Source organism: Colletotrichum paranaense (genome assembly GCF_030867605.1).
Source record: "Colletotrichum paranaense strain IMI 384185 chromosome Unknown Scaffold_11.1, whole genome shotgun sequence".
Classification (NCBI taxonomy): domain Eukaryota; kingdom Fungi; phylum Ascomycota; class Sordariomycetes; order Glomerellales; family Glomerellaceae; genus Colletotrichum; species Colletotrichum paranaense.
This window is the reverse complement of record NW_026848969.1, coordinates 240,127-263,543: the sequence shown is the minus strand read 5'-3', so window position 1 is coordinate 263,543 and position 23,417 is coordinate 240,127. Positions and strand designations below refer to the sequence as shown.

The window sequence follows — 23,417 nt, the reverse complement described above, 5'->3', positions numbered from 1 at the left end:
GCACACCCACCACGCTAACTACCGTGTCGGGACGCAGCGGAGCGACCCGCGCTCCGGGGCCGAGACTGCTGTGAGTTGTTGACGGCAACCGGCGGAGCGGATGTGGCCATTGTCCGTACCTTTACTATGAAAATGACCGCACGGGTGAAGTGTACATGTCTTCAGAACTGCATAAAAGTGCTGATTTGCGCCAAAAATCACACAAGAAGACAGGAATGAAATTCTACAATACCTAGTAGTCATATATTCAAAAGGTATTCCACAAGCCACTTTAAGCCATTCGGGAGAACCTGGCCGTATGCCTATATGTACCTTAGATTAGTATTTGTGCCATGGTGTTGTCATTATAACTTGGGAAACACGTCACGATGAAATAAAATGCCCAAGTATCGCAGCCACAGTATGGTGACAGTTATGTATATTCGACAGGCTTAATATGTGCAGAAGTGAATTTTCATAACCCATAAGCAGGCCCTTTGACCTTTTCATAATCACCTCCCCTTCAATCCCAACAAAGTCCTTCAATCCAGCATTTAGGAGGTACCGGAGCAGCCAACAAAGTTGTTGCCGCTGGCGCCAGTGTGGGTGATCTGGCCAGCCTGGCCGCAAGAAGCGTTGATGACGACACGGTCGGCACCGGGGGAGCCTGGATGGAGAGTCAGTAAACTGAATTTCTGAAGGAGTGCAGTACCACTCGAGCGACGCTTGCACCACGCAAAGATGCATGTCGCACATGACGATTGGGGAATAACTCACCTCCGGTGTAGACGCCGCTGGTCTTGATAGGGAACTCGTACCACGGGCCGGTGACGTCAAAGTCGAAGCCCTCGTAGTTGTTGTAGCGGTGGGGGTAGGTGGAGCTACCGGCGACGGTGCCGGCCTTGACGTGGGTGCAGGCGGCGTTGGAGGCGGCGTTGACCTGGGCGGTGGTGTAGGTGGTGCTGCCGCAGGTGGTGGAGCGCTTCTGGATCTCGGCGGGGGCGGCGGAGACGGCCAGGGCGAAGAGGGAGACAAGGACAACGGAGAACTGCATCTTGGCGGTTGTGGTTGGTGTTGTTGGGAAGGGGAAGGTTGTGGGCTGGGAGACGAAGACTGGATGACTGGGCCTGAGGAGCTTCTCTTCAGTCTGAATGATCGCAGGAACCCTCATCATCTTTATACACGGAAGTTGTCTGTAAATAGAAGGCCAAACTGACTTTCCAATTATTGTGAGGACCCCGACTCCAGTGTGATGCTACAGTACGGCAAGCAACAGCCAAGCGAAAGCACAAAGTCCCAAGTCTCCCAGGGTAGCGGTGTCAGCGCGTCCACGACTCCGCTGTGTCCACTTGTCGATCCCCGGTCCTTAATGCGGAAGGTGTTTTTAGGGATCTTATCGCGCATGGCCAGGAACGCCGACGTGGTTGGCTGGAAAATAAAAGAGGCCATAACACATGGGAAACCTGTCCGGTACGCCTTGGTTCAACTCGAGCCTTGAGAGGTTCCCACTCAGCTTCGTTAGTGTAACCGTAGTGTTACTTCTGCTAAGACTTGCGCGCTTGCTGACACGTCGAGGACTAACAAGTCAAGTTGTGCCCAGTGCTTTCATGGCACCCTTTGAGTGGTGTTGCGGACATGGATGTCGTGCGCTAGTCAGGCGCATCTACCGACGGCATTGCGACCCCAATCCCGGGCCAAGCACCAACTGTGTAATGTCATCAAGAAGACAAAAAGTGTTCCTAAGCCGGGTGAGGAAGTCTTTCCCGTGTCTCCCGTCCCACACGGCGTTGGAAATCCCCGCATTTGAGTCTTGAGTTGCGTCCTTCTCAGTCCCTGATTCCCTGTGGTTTCCCGCCTTTGCCTATTTTCCCCCCCTGGCGGCCAGCTCCGATCCACCATTCTCTTAACCAGCTGTCAAAATAGGCTTAACCTCGAAGTGGGTTTTGAAACGTTCGGGCTGTCCCTATCATTCTGCCACGGGGGTTTGTCTGCGCTCTGGTGGGCTGCAATCTGTCTGGGGGAGAGGCAAAAGCAAAGCCGCCTTTCAGCTTAAGCGCCTGCTGCGAAGCTTACAGGTTGCCTCGTTAGCTACCTTCTCCATGGGGTTACAGCTCAGCCGTGGCGCGTTCGTCCCATCGCCGGGAGATCAGCATAGGTAATCATTCAGTGGGTGGAGAAGTCATCAATCTTCTTCCTCGCGATTCCAGTGTGGGTTCCCGTGACTGTACTTCCCGTTTGTACTCATCAAATACAGCAGCTCCAGGTGGGAGCTTGTAGTCTACTTTAGGTATTTAGAACACAAGCCAGTAAATAATTCGGCCGCGAGCCAAATTGATTGCACCATATCAACAAAGTTAAAAGTTTCCTAGCTGTCGAAGCTCCATCTTCATCTCTCGCAACCGGTTTCCAAGCGAACTTGCTTAACCTTAATCAAGCTTCAGTGGGAGATATGTGCCCCTTGAAAACAGGGATCAAGTGCCGCTCACCCGATGCCGGACAATCTGATTCGAGGCATATCTCTCTGCCTGATTGTATGTAGTCTTTAGCTGTTGTCGGAGACGCCCGGACGTGCTTGCACCTTCTCCTTGGGTTCTTGGCTTTCCATGTTGTCAGGCTCGCATGTGATGCAGTGCGGCCACGGGTTGTTGTGCCCGCATCGGCGTTGATGCTCAATCAGGCAAGACATCTAAACGTCGGATGCTTCGCTTAAGAATTGGTTGCCAGCGAGTTGCGATATCACGGGTTTCTTCGTCGGCGTCGGCCGGTGTATACTATCTTTCAACATGTTATCGCGAAGGCATGGGTTCGACACGGACCAAGGACTATAGACGGAGCCGACAGTGTCGAGATAATAAGATTCATGAAAACCATGGATATCAGATAAGCCAAAGTCCAAAGACATCTGCCGCAAGTAGCAAAACAAGGGGTCAGTTCCATGGAAATGCCGTAGCATGTTCATATAGCATTGGTTCGAACGAAACACTGATCAATCGTTTGAAAATGAGGAGGAAAACTGCCGGCTAGCTTATGCTGCGTTTCGTAACAATAAAGATGTTGCGACTGCAGGACTACACTAAGCCGATTGAAAGGCCTTGCTCCAGTCCTGTGCTGAAAGCCATTCGTCGACTTTGACCGTTCCAATCCTATTTTCTAGACCTCCGGGTAATGTCAGGAGCTGTTTCCATTCTTCAACTTTCTCTCCAAAGAGACCATATTCTGCGAGCCAGACCCAGCTCTCAGGAGCCTCACGACCTAGCGGCGATTCGGCCGCCATCTCTTCGACATTTCTTTGCACAAAAACAAAGTCCCGACCCGTTTCCCTACGTAGAAACTCGACGCACTCTCCGAGCGACTTCATCTCGTCGTAAGCCGCCAGAATTGTACCCGCTGGCGCATCAAGAACCAGAGCCCTGACAAAATGTCCGGTGCTGGACGAAGCATCGATGAATGGTATAAGATTGTCGTCACTCACGGGCCCCTCGAACTCGACTTTTCCTGTCACTGGATTGAATTTGGGTCCGAAATATGAGTCGGGTAAAATATTGGAGTTGTAGAATCCAACCAAAATCTGTGAAGTCTTGGCCCAGAGTGTGGGATGTTCTTGTCGAATATATCGGAGAACGTTGGCTTTGCCGTCAAAGTGGTGAACGTGCTTTAGTTTTCCTTGACTGAGTTGGGAGACAGGTGGGAGACTGCTAAAGACGAAGCGCTCTAGAGTCGGTATTTCGGCTGCCGCTGTTGCAATATTTCTGCCCCAAGTCTCCTCTAGATCCCGAGTAGCAATAGCGAGGTCAATTTCTTCGCTTTGGACCCTGTGTTTGACCTCTTCGGTCTTGATCGCACTCCAGAAGTCTGTCACTGCAAAGATCGCCGTTGCGTCTTCGAACGCTGACTTGAGCTCCGAGACGGAGCCGAGGGAGGCAGAGACCATTTCCGCTCTAAGCTTTGATAATTTGACCGCGGACTCAGAGGAAGTATTTCGAGTTACACCTCGTACGTGCCAATAGCTGGACAAAGTTGTGTCGTTCAGAAATGCTCGAACTACAGAGCCACCCTGGTTTCCGGTAGCGCCCAGGACGACCAAGATCTTCTTCTCGTGCGAACTCATGTTGGATTGCGGCGTGGCTTTTCAATCATGCAAGAAGGACAGCGTGGTACAAGTATGTATTGGAAAGCACATGAGGGAAAATACCAATTTGTTAATCTTTATAGAAACCCGAAAGATTTGAGGCTAAGACGTTTTTAAACGGAATATTTCAGCCATGAATGATGGATAACGTTACCGCTGTATAAGGGGATTCGGGCAGATTTTGTCAGCTTGATTTGTTAAGGCCCTGCCGTGGCATGGTTCGCCGACTAGATTCCCAAGGTAAAGAGATGAAGATAAAGATGGATGAACAGACAGACCGATTTTGGGCTAATTATCACGGAAATGTGGATCCTCGAAGAGGAATTGCGAGCCGATTCCGCTCCGCGATAACGCCGCCAAGATGCTCCACCAAAATTGTCCGGCTCCGGGGAGTTGAACGGAAGGAAGGCGATTACCTCATGTTGCACCCTCCGCTCCTTCTTGGTTCGTAAGGTAAATTACCTAGGTACTAAGGTAGGTAAGGTATAGGTACCTTACTCCATGCATGGTGTGAGTATTGGTACGTAGATTGAGGAGGGTCATTAATCCGTCCCGAGTCTATGTGAGACCAGAAAGGTGGTCTGTGCAGCAGCTCAAGACGGGACGTACCTTTGCAGTTTTGGTGTCAATTGGCCGCTCATTTAGCGTACGCAGCAGCAGGAGCTTTGGACGCGAATTCCAAGGCGTCCGGGCTCCGCAGAACGCGTTTTCTTGGGATTCAATCAACCCCAATTTGTGCCCACCTGTTTGGCTTGTCGCCATTTTTTGCGTATTCAGCTTTAAGTTCCCCCAGCTTCACTATCACCAACCACATCGTGGCGCATCAATCGCAACGCCTTACTCATCGACGAGAAGTTCAGCAACACCCCGATCGACGTCGCATTCTCGTACAGACCCTCCTTCCCGACCGTGGACCTGGTCTAAATGACACTGGGAGCCATTCGCGATGCGCGTCATTAAGCCTACGTGGCTGAGCCATTCCGGCGAGCAGAAGGACTTCGAGGTGTACAGCTGTCACGTATCCTCCGATGGGAAACGACTTGCGACCGCTGGAGGCGATGGCCATGTCAGAGTGTGGTCAACCGAGGCCATCTATGGCGATGCGAATGGTGACGCAGAAGGCAAGCCGAGACAGCTCTGCCACATGAGCCATCACCTCGGCACCATCCACTCTGTTCGCTTCTCTCCAAATGGTCGATATCTCGCATCAGGTGCCGATGACAAGCTTATCTGCGTCTACCATCTTGACAAGAACCCTCCGGTCGCTTCTTTTGGTAATGCGCTCCTGCCGAAACCCAATGCGCTATGCCCTCGACGTGACGGATGCTAATGCAATTCTACAGGACTTGGCGCCGAACCCCCACCGGTCGAGAATTGGAAGACGTACAAGCGACTCGTCGGACACGAGAACGATGTTCAGGACCTTGCCTGGTCCTACGATTCCTCCATACTGGTGTCGGTTGGCTTGGACTCTAAGATTGTGGTCTGGTCGGGCCACAGCTTCGAGAAGCTCAAGACCATAACCGTCCACTCAAGTCACGTAAAAGGCATCACGTTCGATCCTGCAAACAAGTTCTTTGCGACCGCCAGCGACGATCGAACAATTAAAATCTTCCGTTTTACGCCACCTGCACCGAATGCGACGCAACATGATATGGTTAACAACTTTGTGTTGGAGCAAACAATCAGCGGGCCCTTTAAGAGTTCACCGTTGACTACTTACTTTCGGCGATGCTCCTGGTCTCCTGATGGGAACCACATTGCCGCTCCAAACGCCGTCAATGGTCCTGTCAGCTCAGTCGCGATAATTGAACGAACACGATGGGACAGTGAGATCAACCTAATCGGCCACGAAGGGCCGACCGAGGTCTGCATGTTCTCGCCACGCCTGTTTCATACGGAGAATCCGGCGGAGCAACCAGACAACAATGCCTTGGTCACTGTTATAGCCTCAGCAGGCCAAGACAAGACCCTGAGTATCTGGAATACGAACACCTCACGACCTGTAGTCATTCTTCAGGATGTAGCCAGCAAATCCATTTCTGACTTGGCTTGGTCACCCGACGGAACTACCATTTTCGCCGCCAGCTTGGACGGCACACTTCTCGGAATATCATTCGATCACGGGGAGCTTGGCTGGGTTGCGGACGCTGGCGAAAATGACAAGGCTCTTCAGAAGTACGGCGCGTCAAGGAAAGGCATGGGTATCGCAGAGGACATAGAAGGTCTGAACCTCGAGAATCAAAGTAAAGCTGGCGAGTCTCGAGCTGCAGAGTCAAGGATGGGCGCCTTGATGGGTGACCCGGGTTCCTCCAAAGGGGCAACGCCTGCGACTAACGGAACCAAACCGGTTGGCAATGGGACAGCCACGGGCACATCAACGCCGAGGCCCACCAACGGCAATGTCGAGCCAGAGAAAGAGAGGGAGAAGCCTGCAGAAGAGAATGGCGATAAGTCAGGGGAGAGAGTCAAGGAGCTCAAGTCCCGGGTGACGGTTGGCAAGGACGGTAGGAAACGTGTTGCGCCTCTCCTTGTATCCTCATCCGGCACCGGCCAATCGTCTCTCCCTCAAACCCAGCTAGTGGGCTCAACATCGACATCGAAGGCTGCACAGAACGATACACCCCAGACCATCTTGGACCTCGAAAGACCATTCGAGGGTCTTCCCAAAGGTGGCGTTGCTGCCATGCTGCTCGGAAATAAGCGCAAGACCCCAGTCATCGAGGGCGAGGACGAAGAGGATCCCGCATCAAAGCGGCAGGCAACGGGGCCAACGCCTGTGGTACTGAACGGCGTCGATGGCGTCGAGCCAGCTTCGGTCGTGCCTGCTGCTTACGGCGTTGTACCCACACCCGAGTATCTTAGGCCTGCGGTGTTGAATCCATCGATTGCCTTTGCGCAAATTCGGCTGGCTGTACCCAAAGTCAGATCTCAGATTGTGAGGCCCCTCGAACGAGGGGTCTTGCTCCCGGAAAGCAGCACAGATGACGCCTCCAAGGTGCCCGAAAACATCATCCTTGAAGCCCGAAACCCTGCTCAAATCAGGGACCCCTCATTCATTTCTGCTACCAAGCGTGGGACGCTTCTTTGGCAGGACTACCTGCCGAGAGCAGTCATCCTTGTCACTGGCAACAAGAATTTCTGGGCAGTGGCATGCGAAGATGGCAGTATCTACACCTGGACACCCGCTGGACGACGCTTGATGAACCCGATCATCATGGAATCCCAACCAGTCATCCTCGAATGCCGCAATAATTATTTGCTTTGCATCAACGCTGTCGGTTTGTGCCACGTCTGGGACCTACAAAGGCAAGCAGCCCTGCATCCCCCAGTATCACTAGGCCCCGTCCTCGAACTCGCGACAACGTCGCTCAACCTCAATACAACAACACCAGGTCCCGGCATCACATCAGCTCAACTGAACTCGGCTGGCCACATTGTGGTGACGCTGACCAACGGAGACGGCTACTGCTACACCCGGGACATGTTCACATGGCAGCGGGTAAGCGAAGCCTGGTGGGCTGTTGGCTCCCAGTACTGGAACAGTAACGACTCATCGATTGGCGCTCTGCAGTCGACTGCCGTTGGACCCGTCACGCCCGCGAAGCCCAAGGACGACAGTACAGCCAACGTTTCCGCCGGTATCATTCCCTACCTCGAAAGGCACACAACGAATGAGTTCCTTCTCAAGGGTCGCGCCTACACCTTGCAGCGCATCGTCAAAATGTTGTTGACAAAAGACGGCTTTGAGGGCTTTGAATCAACGGTGAGTATTGCTCATCTTGAAAACCGCATTGCCGCCGCTCTACACCTGGATGCAAGGGACGAGTTCCGGCTCTACTTGTTCATGTATGCGAAGCGTCTTGGTGCCGAGGGTCATCGAGGCAAGGTTGAAGAGCTCCTTAACAGCCTGCTCGGCGGCATCTTAAGAGACAAGGACGAGAAGCCAAGCGAGGGCGGCCGGGGTTGGTTCAGCCAGGAGGACGAGATATGTGGCTGGGACCGCAAGGAGCTCCTGAAGGGCGTTGTCATGATTCTCGGTAAGTTGATTCACTGATTCACTCTTCATGAGGTAGCCATGCTAACAATCGTTCAGGCAAATTCAGGGAACTACAACGACTGACCATCCAGTATGCTCGTGTCCTCGACCTCAATCTCGAGAGTGACGGTGCAATGGAGATCGAGCCATGAGGGATCGGCTGAAGGATTGAAAGTCTGGTCTGATAACGAAGACGCAGCGTTTGTATAGTATACCTACCAAGTAACCTTACTGGTAGTTGGCATGATGAGAAGCAAAAAAGCCGGCAAGGCGTCTTCGTCGGCAGGTTTCGGGAGTCGGCGTACCTATTGGGTGTTTATGAATGGGGTGGACACGGCGAGCCAGGCATCATCTTTTTACGCTGGCCTTACTTTGGGGTGGGTTGGGCGTGGTCAAGATATAGTTCTAGTTGAGCTCAAGCTCGTGAATATCATTCCATATTACTTTCTCACGTGCTCGCAAAGCTTCGCCTAATTTGTCCCGGCCAAGTTCCTCTATCTCAAGTATTGTCCGTTGTCTATCTGAGAAAACATCCTCAGGCCTCGGAAGTCAGAATCTACCCACCATAGCTCTTCCACTTCCTCGTTTGCTTATACAGGAACACTGGAAAATCACCTCCGTCAAATCTCGAACCCTCTTCATCGCCGTCCGTAACCCATCCACATCCTCAGCACCGACAGCCACGTCAGCCAGGCCACAGCCCGTGCCCGGATCATCGTACCAGCTGATCATGCACACCGTCCCCATACCAAATTCCTTTTGGAAGAACTCGATGAAAGCGTCGCAGGACTTCTTGTAGCTATTGGAGAAGGAAGATGCGCTCCAGCGGCCGGGCTGTGAAGTGATTTCGTGGGAGGGGGAGGCACATTGAACCTGAGGTTCTGATGTTGAGGTCGACAATGTGGAAGTTGAAGAAGTCGGGGGCACATGTTAAGATTTAAATAATGGCGTCTCGTGTACCTCGCGGTATATCGCAGGTCTCTGTCCTAGCATCAAAATCTTTATTGAGGTTGTTTTTCTACCATGAAAAGAACAAACAAGAGATAGCTTTGCCATTAACCAAGCCAACGGACCAAACAATCCAAAGGTATTCTGCTACCAAACACGGGGAAATCCTTTCAAAGCTTCGTTGGACTTTAATTGGCGTGATAGGGACATTGTTCGTGGCGGAGATGGCAAGATGCTCATTTCAAGTGAACGAATCTTCAGCTGTCGCTGTGCCGATCTTTGATTATGCTGCTTTTCGGAGCTACATATGGTAAATGACGATATGTAAAAAGCTGTTTCCTTTTCCGATTGTTGCAACCTGCTTTAGCCCGTCCCCGTCTTGCCATATTGCTAGAGAAGCTATTATGTGTCTTTGACAATTCAGGTAAGTGAAACTTGAGCTTTCCGCATCCAGACTTTTCACTGCGCATCAACTCACTACTCCACGACCCTATTCATTGATAATCTTTCTGCAATGTCCAACATTACGCGTGTAGTAGGCCATGGACTGTGTCAAGGGATGTCTAGCAGAGGAAGCCAAGTTGAGCCTGCGAGAAAAGGGGGAAAGATTCAAGATAGCAGTTTATTTTCTTGTTTAGAAAGCCCTCTAACAAGACGGGCGAATTGGAGAAATCTGGATAAAAAGGACAAGTTGCCATAATCAGGCGTGAAACCCACGTCTGCATCGTTGCTTGGGACTAGGTATGTTAAACGCAGTATCAATCCATACGTTATACTACAGCGTACCTCAACATAAGGTACCATACTAGACCCATGATGGTCACAGAACTCATTAGAAGATCAGTTGGCCGGGGATGAGGTCGGCGTGCTCAGAGCAGCAGTGACAAACCAAGGCCAGCCGCATCAGGTGCACTGCTATATGGGAGGTTACGCAACTAGGTCTATAGCAACTATGAACGATTCAGCGTGGAGAAGCACATGTACAGGGATAAGCGTACAGGTCACAGTGCTTGTGTTCTGAGAACTCCAAAGAACAACGGCCTCCGTGACACCATCGTCTATTCAAGGTTGGCTACATCGGCTTTGATATTGCATGCTCCCGCACTATCCCCAGATGAGTCCATTCACTTGAACAGCTAGAGAGGATGAAGTTTGGTAGAAGTGGCCCGCCTCGATCTTAGAATCGCCCACCGCATGACTTGCGGCATCCGATCATCCGAGTTGCCTGTCGCTAGCATGAACCCAACTAAATTTCAACATTTAATCCGGAGGTGAGGTACGAATGACTCAAGTCAGCGGTTGATAAGGTTGCGTACAATGACGCTGACGCTTCCTTTCGAGTGAAGGTCCAAAGGCTGATGATTTTAATCTATGTTAGGCGAAGAAAAACACACCAAACGTGGACAAGCCAAGTAATTCCGCGGAATATCTTCTTCTCGCGATCAACAGATCATTTATCCTGACTGGATATCCTCCCCAATGTGCTCCAACCATTTCGCGTGTAATACGAACCGCTAGCGAAGATTGCAGCGGTGTTTAATCAGTTAAGCTTTGTAAACCTTGCGTGGTTCAAGCGGTCTAATTGTACGTACTTCGTTGGTCCGAGTCCCAGTTTACAGAGGTTCGGAGCCGAATAACTCGCTTTCACATAACCCTGTTCCAGCCGCCAATTGCAGCAACAACACTTTGTAGAGCTTTGGGCCTTTGGCTTGTCTTGTACTGAATCATGTGTACCCAAATGCGCGGGCTAATACCGCGTGGATTTTGTGTGTACGGGATAGCCGATAGGACCGAGGTCACCCAACCAAGCTGTTGATCATCGTTCGCGAAATTTATCCTGCCGATATCCGTTCACCGGTGGGATGCTCCGCTGTAGTGGGGTTCTAGAGACAGGTGAGCAAATCAGGGACTCAGTTGCATTAAACGTCGACCCGCCGGTACAAGTCATGTACGACATGTGAGGCATAGCGTGTTCTTGAATACTATCGAGGAAATTACCATGGCGAGGTAGTGTCCTTGAATCCATTGTGTGCGAGTATTTGAGTCAACAGTTTGGCTTGATATATCGAGTTTCCAAGACAGCAACTCTTTATCCTTAAGACTGTTGAGGCTTCTCATAAGATCGTACATCAGTCTGAAATCAACCCTTCATCTATCCCAAATTCACGGCAAAATCCCTACAAAAACAGATCAATAAGGCACCCAGACGACAAAAATGAAGTTCCAAGCCATCCTGCTCCTCGCAGCCAGCGCTATCGCCGCACCTACACCAGAAGCAGTTGCTGAGCCTGCACCTGCCGTTGTTGGCGCCACAACCAAGGCCCAGCGTCTCCTGTGCTCTGGTCTCTGGACTGGTAACGACCTCAGCTTCGGAGACCTCAAGTGGGCCATCAACAACCGCAGAGATGAGCTGCAGCTCAAGGCCGGATGGTGGAATGAGGTCAACACCGCCTGCAGATCGACAGATGGCAGGAACATTGCGCAAAATGGCATTTGGATCACGTACAACCACGCACGCAGCAGCCAGGCGAAGACTACACTGAAGTTCAATGGTGCGGTCGTCTGTTCGCCGCAGAGCAGCTGGAACCTGAAGTGCGACAAGGCATAAGAGCCAACATCCACGAAGAAAGAGGTGGTTGATGCAGAGTGCTCTCAAAGCTTTCATATAATATACCTAGCGATGCCTTTTCAACGAAGAGGCAGCATCTGAATAATTACAATCATTAATGAGGCAATTTCTATCATAATGATATCTGTCTGGGCCTGTGACTCTTTCTAGAAGACCCACCGTATCCCTCACTCATGTGTCGTCTGTCCACTTAACTAGACTGATGAAGTTCGTAACTTGGGAATAGCGGGCGTCTTGAGCAAGGCGATGTTTATCAACAGGTGTTGTTCAAACGGAAGCTCCGGGAGTACATGGTACCCTGGCCGGAAAAGGTCTGATTCCACAATTGTGGCGTCTATATCAGTGGTCAGCTAATAGCTCACAGCTGCTAATCCCACGAAAAGATGCAGCCCATATCACTCCCACAATGGCCTGGTCAACGCCCACTCTCTCCGACGCCCATACTGCCAGGTCTTCTACAACAACTTGGTCGCATACAATAGGACAAGGTGCCAAAGGATCATTATTATCATAGTTGCTGCAGACAAACTTTACAAGATCTGATTGGCTTGCCATGTATTGAGTCATTCTGCACCGGTGGAAGGAAACAAGGCGTCATCTTCTCGGACTGCCAATCTCATCTGCTAGGTGAAAATATGTAGCTCAAAGGTGACCACAGACCTTGATAATGTGCAAAGAAACTATAACGAGACCCCCACGATTGTCGAGGTATTATGTCTCGAAGACTGTGCTTCCATTTTTCTCACCGGCTCCAGCCAAGAACGCGATGATCGCCGTCTGGCGGTCATCTCTTCGCGTAGGTAAGGAACGCGACAGAGATTGCGCATTCGAGAAATGATGGGCATCACGAATGCTGATCTTAGTTTCTTGGGAAATAAGGGGCTCGGAGAATGTTGTCTTTCGAAGTTCCTCCGCTATCGTAAGTCAAAAGGTTTCACACAAGCTGTCGGGTCTGGGAGCTGAATGCAGTCAGGGTCTCAGGTGAAATTGCTGGAATTTGACCAGTGGTAACGAAGACTCCACAACTAGCAGTCAACAACATTTTACCAGCCGAGCGATAATTGGGCGACAAACGGGCGCGTCTTTGCCTAAGTTAGTAAGTCTTCTGCGGGGAGACGTCTGCAACCCCGGCAGTGACTTTCAAAGTCGATATGAACTCCACGCGGGGAAAGATATGACCGCTTTCGGCCATATGGCTCAGTAGATTATCTATTCTAAGCGAAGAGCTTAGGAGTAAACTGACAGAGACAAGGACCATTCCTTTTGGGGTAATCTGTGCCCTGCGCGCGGGATATGTCTCGAATTCACCTCCTTCGCCATCTTGGGTCGTAACGCAGAAGCCAATCGGACTCATCTATACCCTTCGGCCGACGCGGGAGGGCTGCCTGTGGCTGGCTCAACTACGACAGCTAGGGATGCAAGCATGAGGACCCTGGCGTTTACCGACATCGCCTAGCCTCTCTCAACAAGCACACCAGGTCTCGGCCTACCCTGCAGATCACGAAGCTATGAATGTTGCTTCATCGCCATCGCAAGCCATCGCAAGCCATTGCAAGCCATCAAATTTGCCGGGAAGCTTCTTCGAGAGGAAATGGACAGAGGATGGGATCTTACTAGTTGATACTGCGCTGCTTTTGGATTTCAGCCATCCGCCATACTTCAGCTGTGTCTCAGCCTACCAGAAACGAAAATTATTAGGATCATGCCCATACGAGCGGCACTGATGATCATTCTTTGTGAATAGCTGAAGCTGAGGTAACGGAAAAGCTTGTCCGGTACGTCCAAGGCCTTAAAAGTCCCGTGTCGCATGTGCGTTGTCGCCTGCCCAAATGCGGCTTGACAAATTTGTTGATATTCCCCTTATCCCATGGCCGAAGGCTTCTACCTGTCTTTAGATTCTACTCTTGCTTCACATTTTGGACTACACAGCAACATGGCGACCACTCACGACCATGATCATGGCCACTCCCAGACTCACTTGGGAGTAGACATTGACATCCCGACGCCGATCACTCCGGGCGAATCGGATTTGCTGACGAGCGAGATGTCGGGTCTCAGCATCAACGAGCGAAGCCGACCTCGTCTTCTCCCGTCTTACCCATCCGCAACGTCTCCTCGTACAAGCAGTCCTACTGGGTCCGTTAGGAGCGCGTATACTACCAGGCGTCGTGTCAGTCGTCGGTCCTATAGCAATGAGTTCCATTCAAGCTCCCACAGCTCCAGCTTCAGTTCTGAAGTATCGAAGGAGCTCACTCGCCAGGCAGAGCTTGAGTTTGCGGCGCTCACGGAACTCATGTCTAGCATGTCGAGGCGAAGCATGTCGTTGCGCGAAGTCTGGAGCAAGATCATCACCGAGCGCGAGTCTGTCTACTCTGAGATGCATCGCATGACTGAGCGCTACGAGGAGTTGACCGAGGTTATGGAGCGCAAGGAGAGGGAGCACAGTCACCACAATCACGAGCATGAAGGCCAGAAGCAAGAGCTTGTCAAGGTGCGCCTGGAGCTCACTGCAGCCATCAACAGCGCTTCGAAGTTCAAGCTGGAGCTTTCTGCAAGAGACAACGAGTGCAAGACCCTCCGACATGAGATCGCCGAAGCCAAGGATACCTACACCTACATCAAGAAAGAACACGAAGAGCTGAAGAAGACCTCTGAGCAGACGAGACTCACCTTAGTGGCCACTACAGCTGCCCGTGCCGATCTTGAGGATCAGTGTGGCAAGCTACGAGGCGAGCGTGCGGACATGGATCTAAAGCTCACCGAGCTAACTTCCAAGCATGAGGAGATTACTACCAAGTTCGAGTCGACTCATAAGGAGCTTGTAGACATCAGGAAGAGCCACCTGATACTCAAGGAGGAGAAGCACGAGTGGCTCCACAGGCGGGGCGAGCTTGAGGACCATATCCGCAAGTGCGACCACAAGTACGATGAGCTGAAGCGGAAGTACAAGGAGATAGAGGAGCTGTACGAGAAGAAGAAGTCTGAGGTTAAGGAGCAACAGGAGACCATCATCAGAGTCAAGAACGAAAAGGAGGAGGCCATCACCAAGGTCAAGAGTGAGAAGGAAGAAGCCATCACCAGAATCAAGAACGAGAAGGAGGAGACCATCATCAAGATCCGGAACGAAAAGGAAGAGCTTGATCAGTGCATCATCAGACTCAAGCGTGAGCTTGAGGAAGAGCACTGCCGGTGGGAGGCGGCCGAAGACAACTGTGGCAAGTGGAAGCTCAAGTGGGAGCACTGCGACCGTGAAATCATTTCCCTCCGCGAAGAGATCTCTCGTATCGAGATTACACGCACTGAACTACGGGAAACCATCACCAAGAAGACGGAAGAGCTTCGTGTCCTCGTCATCGAGAAGAAGCGCCTCAAGGACGAGGGCGAGCGTGCCGTCGGTCGCGCCAACGAGAACCATCGTCAGCTTCTTCTTGTGCAGGAGACCCTCAGCCACACTGAGACCATTCTCAAGAAGTCGCAAGAGGAGATCCACACCAAGACGGAGCGCATTGAGCGTCTCGACTGCGACCTAAGCGACTGCAGGAAGCAGATCGAGAAGCTCCAGATTGAGATCGAGAGTCACCAGTCCGCCTCGGCTGTGCTCAAGATCGAGGTCGAGTCGCTCAACAGCAGGTGCGGCGCCCTCAAGGCCAAGTGCCAGGAGTGGGAGGTCAAGTACGAGGAGGCATACGAGAGCATCACCGAGATTGAGGAAGGAAGCTCCAGCTATGAGTACGAGATCTCGGCCATGCGCACCATGCTCCGCGAGGCGCGGGAGCAGAAGGAGACAGCCATTACTGCGCGCAACACAGCGGATCGTGAGCGTGACGAGGCTGTGGTAAGATTCGAGGAGAAGTGCAGGGCGATGGAGAGGTTGGAGGAGAGGATGAGTGCGCAGATGCATGAGATGAACTCGCGATCTGGAACCAAGACCATTACGACGAGTACCACTCGCAAGTCGGGTCATCGGGTGAATAGTAGCGGCAGCGGCGTCATCTGCGTTGAGACCTGACATGGTGATCGTTGGCAGGATCGTGGGCATAAGATTTCGACCTGGCAACAGCTTTTTTCTTTGTAAACTTCATAAACATGACCGGTTCCGAGTTGTTGAATGGTCATTAAGCTAGTGCTAGTAATATCACACTTACACTCCAAGTACCTCCCTCGCTTTGCCCAAGCGGCCGTGAATCATAGTCTAGCATGTGAGAAATTCATCAGATCCATCTGAATGCTCATGGCAATAACTCTTATTATATCTGTTTCAATTCGCCTTTTGGTATATCTCCGTAGTTTCAACCTAAGTCGTGGGTATTATGTTAATCTCGCTTGCCTTTTCCTCTAGCATCGTCCTCATCACTGCTCGTCAGCGTTGCCTCACTTGGATTGATCCTGAAGCTAAAGTCCACAACACCAACCAAACTGCTCACAGACCGCACCAAGCCCTCCAAGTCATCGCACACAAGCGAGCTGCAAACCTGCAGCACCGCGAACTCGGTATATCCGTGTTGCTCTACGTTCCTTACGTCGAGAATACTTCCGCTGCCAAGAGGGCTGACCATCTCCGATAACTCGGCCATACCCCCAATCGTTGAAGTGTCACTCGTCGGCGACTCCACCACTGATCCCACCACGCTGGGCTTCCGACCTGAAGGGCGCACTTCAGACCCTGTGCGGGTGTGGACCGTGACAAGCCTGTGCTCGAGCTCACTGCCTCTTCTTTGCATGGTCCGCGGCTCTGGGTCCGGACCTTTGAGGTGGAGGAGCTTGCGGGTGAGCTCATTCGGTCTCGGAAGTTGCATAAAGGGCGGCAGTGATTGACCCGACAGTAGTGAGTTGGACAGGAGCGTGAGCGTGGAGAGAATGGTATGTTGCGTCGGCTCAATTCCTGCAAGGACCTGATTGAGAGCGCGCAGCCAGGCCCGGTCACTGTCGGAAGAGGGACTGGCTGGCCTGTCACGCGGCTTCCATGTGATGGTGTAAGCAATCAGCGTCAGGTACCGCATGGTGCTGGTTGACCGTCTGATGATATCTTCGTATGTGGCCCTAGGGAATTTGCCGCCGATATCGGGTTCCCATTTCTGCCATTGCGCATGCTGATCCAAGCTAGGGAGCAACAGTAACAGCTTGCCTAGGATGCGACGCCTTTCCTTCTCCATCTTGTGAGCAGGTGTGCCGGGCTTCTTGATGTCACCGTGAGTCTCTTCCATCGTCGCCTTGATTGTCTCAGTTACGACACTGAAGTAGTTGGCGAGGAGATAGAGCGAGGCGCTGAGATCCCGTCGGAGCCAGCGCCGGTCGGTGATCGGAGCCGGGAAAATGGTCCAGATAAATGCGATGAAACAACCGGCCGCTACACAGGCAAGACGATAAGGTGCCAGAAGGTATGTAGGATAGTACGGTTGTCCCGTAGCTGCGGCGGCCTTTTCTCCAATCTTCTGAACCTGTAGCTCATACCCGATGATGAGGACTTGAGTGATAATCGTGATGAGCCACACAGGCATAAACCGCGGATACTTCAAGATGAAGTACTGCTCGATGAAGATGAACAACCAGAGGAAGACGATGACTCCGGCGGTGCGCTCGACAACGATATACCAGATGATGTAGGAGAAAATAACCGCAACGCAGGTTCCGCCGACTCGACATACGAAGCCAAAAATGGACTGGCCGGCCGTGATGGTCATGCCAATGGCAATCATGATCATGGCCCAAACCAAGCGTTGCTCAGTGAAGAACGTCTGTGTGCTCTGCAAGAAAGCCATGATGCCGACTGTCATGGTCGCAATGGCGACACGGAAGCCAAAGAGCGATTCACCTGATCCGACAAAGCCAGAAAATGCTCTCACCGAGTTCCCAAAGTGTTGCCAGACGCCGTGAGCAGGGAGATGTTCGGGATCCTTCTTCTTGTTATACCCATCACCGGCGTAGACGATGTTCGCGCCCATCTCAGCAATATCCGGCGTCTGCTCGGGGGAAGCGTCCTCGGTGCTGCAGATACCCTTGAACCATTTCTTGATGCGCTTCTGAGAAGGGATGATCAAGCGCTTCTTTGCCATCGTGCCGTCAGCCACCTTTGAGTCTGCGAACATGACCAGGTCCTGCACTGCTTCGCCAAGGGCGAGCATAAGCTTTTCCATGTACAGCATCACATAAAGCTGCGTCTGGTCGCGCTCCCGCATCCTGGTCTCGAGCTTCTTCAGGTGAAGATCCTGTCGTTCCTCTTCTGTCGCGAGCTGCCTCTCTTTCAACCAGTTTCTGAGCAGCTCTCCCTTCTTGTCGTTGAAGTCCTGCACCCTCTCGGCGAGGACTTCAGCGAACCCGGCTTCGCCTGGCTTCGAGGTCGCCTTGGCACCGGCATCCATCTCCACGTCGGTACCCTTCGTCTTCTTCGGCTTGGGTGTGAGTTCGAGGACGATACCGACGTGATCGAGTCCCTGGTCCATTGCTTCCGTCAGGATTTCGAACGGCTCCAGCAATTGGAGCATGATATCGTTCCAGACTCTCTTTTCCCGTTCCTTCTCCGCGTCCGAGTCGCCGTTGCCATCGTTGACACCCCATCCGTGCTTTTCGGAGGCTCGGCGGAAGATGTCAACAATTGTGCTGATGCCGTTCAATGGGATCATGATGCTTCGCAGGCGGTTGAAGATCTCGCCGATATCCTTGGAGTTGAGCTTGCCGTAGGCGATATCCCTCTTGGCGAAGAGGATGTCTCCGTGCATCTTTCCAAACAGTGCCGAAATCGCCAAAGCCGTGGCCTTGAGCTCGCCCGCGGCCTTCGCCTCCTTCGTCATCTCGGGCTTCTTCTGTTTCTTGTTCTTCTTGAAGGCGTTGCTGCTCTTCGTCTGGTGACGCTCGAGCATGTCGGGACTGGATAACGTCTTCAAGTAGTTGAGTTGCAGGGCAATAGACTTGCGAACAAGCCCAATGGCACCCTTGAATTCACCGCTCACCACCTTCCTGCTGGAGACGGGGAACACGAAAAGTGAGACACCGGTAGCAATACCCATGGCGCAAAGCATCGCCACGGTCAGCCGCTTTACAAGCGACTCGGCGGCTGCGGTGGTTACCATGAGCGGGCCAAATGTGCAGGCAACGTTCATAAAGATGGAGTAGATCATGACAGGCAGGTTCATCGCAGGGTATTTAGCTCTCAGGGTATTTGAAATCCAAATATTGAAGAACAGCCAGACGCCGCAGACGGCAGACTGACTTGAGTTGTAGACGGGCAATCCGGTGGCTAGTTCCTCGGCGGAGGCGGTGTTCCTTCGCGCCTGGACACCAGACCAGAGTGCCAGCATCGACAAGGCGCCACCGATGCAAATTCCGGTGACATTGAGGACGAGGTTCTGGAGGTATTTTCCTCTTGGGAGAATTGCGAGTGCGAGTACTGAGATGATTGGCACGAGATAGCCCAGCGTGGTGAAGTACTGTGCCACGGGCGTGGATTGGTAGATGGCGATGCCGATCAGGGGCGGTAGTGAGCCCTTGAACATCATGATGAGCGTCGGCGCGTCGAGGCCCAATCTCGCCGCCAGACCCGGCTTTGGTGCCGGTTTCTTTGTCGCCTTACTTGCGGTCGTCGGTGACCGCGCCGGGACGCCATCCGGATGAGTCTCAGTCTCTGGGGACTGCGACTCGGTGTATCGGTCAGCGTCCGGCTTCTGTTCGTCGGATGCCATGGTTCCAGTCGTTCTTTGCGTTTACGTTCACGGAATCATCGGCCCCTTGAGCGAACAAGCGGGCAGCTGTTGAATATTCGATTATGTCGTCGTGCCCGTAGATCAGTCAAACATAATGGTCTCTTGATGTCTTGTCTCTGAGAGCTGCGATGATTTTGGGTTGAGTTTTCGCCCGGGCCGAGGGTGGGCGGTTTGTTTTGTCTCATTGGAGAATGATGTAATTGCGGAGTTCGCCGCGCCTATCTAGCCTTCTATCTACGCGCAGTACAGAACTCATAGTGTGCACGAATCCAGCACTGCAGGCAAGAGAGTGCCGACAGAGTTTGCGCTAATGCCGTGTTTTGTGGACTTTGTACTCGTTTTCGGTCAAGAGGGGGAGGGAAGATTACGGCGTAATAAGACCCAAAATAGCTGGTGGCCTCTAAGAAGCCTCTACTCAAGGTGAGACGAGTCAGGATTCATGCACAAGCACGGGCCTTCATCTCAACGGTAGGACGGGGTCAGCCTGTGAGATGAAGTGAGATTAGATGAGATTAGCAGATCGTTCAGTCTAGAATCATGTCTTTCGAGTTGTGGAAATGCAGAATCTGCATTCATGATTTTTGCAGAGAGAATCACGATCGTGACCCTCATGAGCATTGGCATGGGGATGTGAATTATACATCTTACTCACGAATTGACACGGGATGAGTAAGCCATACTAACACCTCACCTAGCGGCCAGAGATGAGCGTTGCTAGTGTGACACCAGCATCCGACCCGCGCTACGATTGAGAAAGGGAGGGCGAAGTTGCAGTAGACAGCCTCAGGCAGAGTCGAATGGACAGGTGGTTCAACCCACTGAATCCAGCTTCAAGTCGACGAGGTATGCACCTCTATCGCAAGCAAGGGCTTAACTGGCGGGCTCATCCTCAGCGCAGCGAAAGCTCAATGAATCCTTACAAGTTCAATTAATGGCATTGAAAGAACTCCCAGAGAACCATGGTACAGCAGTATTACTCTTTCCAATATTCACAATAACGCTGAATTTCCGTAGACCCCTATCGGAGGAAATGAATGAAAAGAGTTCATTCGCATGTATCACCCCTGCATCTCAGCCCTAGAGGGCTTGAGAACCCCGCCACGTCGACTTCCCAACCACAAGCCGGCCGGCGTGTCCGGCAAAGCATAGTGACAGAATTATAGCCAGTTCCGAGATCGTCCGCGGAATATTGAGACTGCTCCCCGGAGAGCAGCTCCATTGTCTCGCCGAAAACTCCGTCGGCCATCGAAATAATGAATGCCAGCCGTCTTGGATGAGTGCCGTGAGGCGGGTTAGGCCTGAGGATCCTATGCGACTGCTGATGAATGAGTCAGCCACGCTTCATGTAGCTTGGTGTCGGCTGGACAACACTACCATTTTCCCCGCACCCCGGATTCACTCCGGCAAGACGCCGCGCTGGCGATTAGCACCGGGGCCGTTGAGGCGAATTGAGGTGGGGAAAGTTGAGAGCCGCTTCTCAATGATGGTGCATGTACTCGAGATAACGTGATATGCTCTGGGTGCGCCTAACGAACTGGTGTGTTGCAAAAGATTGAACACGTTCATCTTTCATCCCGTCAATGGCTGAGCTTCTCGATAGAGTCTGATTCCTTCGCCGGGGCTGGTGAAGCACCCCTGTTCGGTACAGGGAGCAGCCATCTGAAGGCTGCTGACCGAGTAAATCTCACCCGGTTTGTACTAAAGAATGAGTTGTTATCTCATCAATGTGGACAAGATCATGCTACCATGTCAACTTTCGAGTTGAAGTAGCGCTGACTCATGAAATGGCGTCGTCTTCTATCTACCAGAGCCCAGAACATGCTTGTATTCGTCTTCCTACCCTCCTTTCAAGTGACTTATTTGATCACCTATCATGATCTTTTCAAGAGGTTTCACTGGCGTCATCACCCAATTTTGAGGCCGTTTCCTATGCACGAGAAATATCCTGTGCCACTGAAAGCCTGATTATGCGAGCTGGCACAACGAATGGAAGCCCTTAGGTTATCCCGATCTCATCGTAGATTGCATCACTTCTGTTCACCCTTCGTGACCCTGCCGAAACGCAGATTCTGTGGGTTTACGAAGTCTACGTCGACCAAGCAAATCTTCGAATGCGCTGTACGCGTGATATTCTGGCTAGGTCCTTTTGCCGGAGATGAAAGCAGTGAACGCGCACTCACGTCTCTGAAAGAATGGCAAGGGATAGAGAATACAATGATCAAGGCGAACACCTCGGCGGTGTGCCAACGATTGAGCAATCATCCAGTGCGGACAGCGGATGATCAAGTGAAAGACCTTGAAAAAAGCGCTGCCGTTTGCTGAGGCCTGGGACGACTTGGGGAAGACGACGGTTGAGAGAAAGAACGGGCGCATTAGCGACTGGCCAGTAATGAGAGATCGATACTCCACTGCTTTCTACCTCTTGAAGCAGGGACTCTTGGAAGAAAGACTATCGGATCTCCTGTGGAACATTTGGGCTAGAGATGCGGCCGATCCTCGGGACAGGTTGTTTGCGATGCTCAGTCTCGCCGGTAGATCTCGTGGCTGGTCCCATGGGGACTACAACAGATCCGTGAAGCAGGTGTTCTGCGGAGCAGCAAGAGAAATTATTCTTGAAGAGAACAGTCTCGAGATACTGTTGGCGGCACGAAGCCTGAATAAAGAAGATGAAGCGAACTCACTGCCGAGTTGGGGTGTCCGAGTGGCGTAGTGAACGTAGCCCGCTCAAGGAACGGCCGAAGCCCCTGGCTGCACGATCCCGAGTTCATTCTCTCTTCGTCATCGGGTCCGTCGAATCTCTCGTTGTCAACGGACATGGCTTTACGGCCTGCTCAAGCGCAATCTCAGTCGCTTGATTCAGCCATGACCTGGACAGATTAAATGTTCGAGCTGTGTTCATCGATGAAGTGAGAACAGTTGCTCCTCTACGTGGGTTAAGATCAGATATTGGCGTCAAGAAGACCATGAATGATGCGTATCTAGTTAGTCAGTCCGCATTCTTTGATGGGATGCCTCATTGGTGGAGCAAGGATGAGAAGGATGGATTGCCTAGCCTGGTCAAGAGAGTCCTGATGGCCGGTTCTCATGGTGTGATGGATGAATAAGAGGCCATAGGGGAAACCATGGTATTCCGGCGCTTCTTCGTCAAAAAAGTCTGCGTGGTCTTTGTATTGGACCTGAGGGACCAATGCTAAGAGGCCGCATTTTTGTTGTCTGGTGCCACGGGAATACGAGCGGGCAACAAAGGATGGGTCGACGTCATAGGAGCTGGCAGGAGAGGCTCACGGTGAGTAAAAAGCATTCATTGCCTACTAATCGATCTCAGCTGATTCCAGATGAAGTTCACGGCATCTTGCAAGGCGAAGCCATTGCAACCAGGAAGGCCAAGATCGGGTGGGACAGTTCAGCTTGGTGGCGACCCCCCAGGGAAAACCAAGTCTCTTGGGAGGATATGGTCATACAAGGAGATTGGGAGACAAATCGGAACCCCTATCAATACTCAGTCTAGCTACTCAGCCAGCAGGATGTTGAGGTATACTCAGCAACACCCAATGCATATGCATATGCATAGCAGATCGAAGAGAAATCAGATGATGGCCAGGCGGCACGCTCAGCTTGGTTTGTGCCGGTGATGGCAGCGGAGTGCCACGATGCAACGATGCTTGTCAAAACATAGCTCTGTACTGAAAGCCACGGTCAGGTGTCTCTTCATCGAAGAAGTAGATTTACCTATCTGTCAGTACGGTTCGATGTTCAATTCATGAACGATTACGCCAAGTAGAGAATTGGGAAGCTAGAATAGAGGACCAGTTATTCACCAAGCAAATATCCCTAATTCTCTTGTTGGAGTACCTACTCTGAGACCGAGAATGTCTTTGGGATGTGTTGTAGGTAAAAGGGGGACCACCCTTAGACCAGAACGACGGATGTATTGGCCTACTACCACCTTGGTATGGCAAGTTAAACAAAGAGGGCATATACTTCTGAATGAAGTTT

General features: G+C 51.9%; 8 protein-coding genes across 8 annotated transcripts; 3 read left to right on the top strand and 5 right to left on the bottom strand.

Annotated features, from left to right (window-relative positions):
* Positions 1–533: 533 nt before the first annotated feature.
* CPAR01_12411 (ribonuclease) lies at positions 534–1,153 on the bottom strand (the record flags this gene model as incomplete). The annotated part of the gene is made up of 2 exons (XM_060496667.1): positions 534–646; positions 757–1,153. The coding sequence occupies 2 exons, from the start codon at positions 1,151–1,153 to the stop codon at positions 534–536; spliced, it is 510 nt and encodes a 169-aa protein (XP_060344200.1).
* Positions 1,154–3,052: 1,899 nt separating this feature from the next.
* Positions 3,053–4,087, bottom strand: CPAR01_12410 (NmrA-like family protein; the record flags this gene model as incomplete). Its single annotated transcript, XM_060496666.1, has 1 exon — positions 3,053–4,087. One exon carries the CDS (start codon positions 4,085–4,087, stop codon positions 3,053–3,055), a length of 1,035 nt encoding a protein of 344 aa, XP_060344199.1.
* A 967-nt stretch (positions 4,088–5,054) lies between these two features.
* On the top strand, positions 5,055–8,299 carry CPAR01_12409 (WD domain-containing protein; the record flags this gene model as incomplete). The annotated part of the gene is made up of 3 exons (XM_060496665.1): positions 5,055–5,382; positions 5,452–8,148; positions 8,205–8,299. The coding sequence occupies 3 exons, from the start codon at positions 5,055–5,057 to the stop codon at positions 8,297–8,299; spliced, it is 3,120 nt and encodes a 1,039-aa protein (XP_060344198.1).
* A 397-nt stretch (positions 8,300–8,696) lies between these two features.
* Positions 8,697–8,894, bottom strand: CPAR01_12408 (solid-state culture specific ATP-grasp domain-containing protein; the record flags this gene model as incomplete). The annotated part of the gene is made up of 1 exon (XM_060496664.1): positions 8,697–8,894. The coding sequence occupies one exon, from the start codon at positions 8,892–8,894 to the stop codon at positions 8,697–8,699; it is 198 nt and encodes a 65-aa protein (XP_060344197.1).
* Positions 8,895–11,310: 2,416 nt separating this feature from the next.
* On the top strand, positions 11,311–11,703 carry CPAR01_12407 (uncharacterized protein; the record flags this gene model as incomplete). Its single annotated transcript, XM_060496663.1, has 1 exon — positions 11,311–11,703. The coding sequence occupies one exon, from the start codon at positions 11,311–11,313 to the stop codon at positions 11,701–11,703; it is 393 nt and encodes a 130-aa protein (XP_060344196.1).
* Positions 11,704–13,657: 1,954 nt separating this feature from the next.
* CPAR01_12406 (uncharacterized protein) lies at positions 13,658–15,733 on the top strand (the record flags this gene model as incomplete). The annotated part of the gene is made up of 1 exon (XM_060496662.1): positions 13,658–15,733. One exon carries the CDS (start codon positions 13,658–13,660, stop codon positions 15,731–15,733), a length of 2,076 nt encoding a protein of 691 aa, XP_060344195.1.
* Positions 15,734–16,037: 304 nt separating this feature from the next.
* Positions 16,038–19,400, bottom strand: CPAR01_12405 (uncharacterized protein; the record flags this gene model as incomplete). Its single annotated transcript, XM_060496661.1, has 1 exon — positions 16,038–19,400. The coding sequence occupies one exon, from the start codon at positions 19,398–19,400 to the stop codon at positions 16,038–16,040; it is 3,363 nt and encodes a 1,120-aa protein (XP_060344194.1).
* Positions 19,401–20,466: 1,066 nt separating this feature from the next.
* Positions 20,467–20,667, bottom strand: CPAR01_12404 (uncharacterized protein; the record flags this gene model as incomplete). The annotated part of the gene is made up of 1 exon (XM_060496660.1): positions 20,467–20,667. The coding sequence occupies one exon, from the start codon at positions 20,665–20,667 to the stop codon at positions 20,467–20,469; it is 201 nt and encodes a 66-aa protein (XP_060344193.1).
* Between the last annotated feature and the right edge of the window lie 2,750 nt (positions 20,668–23,417).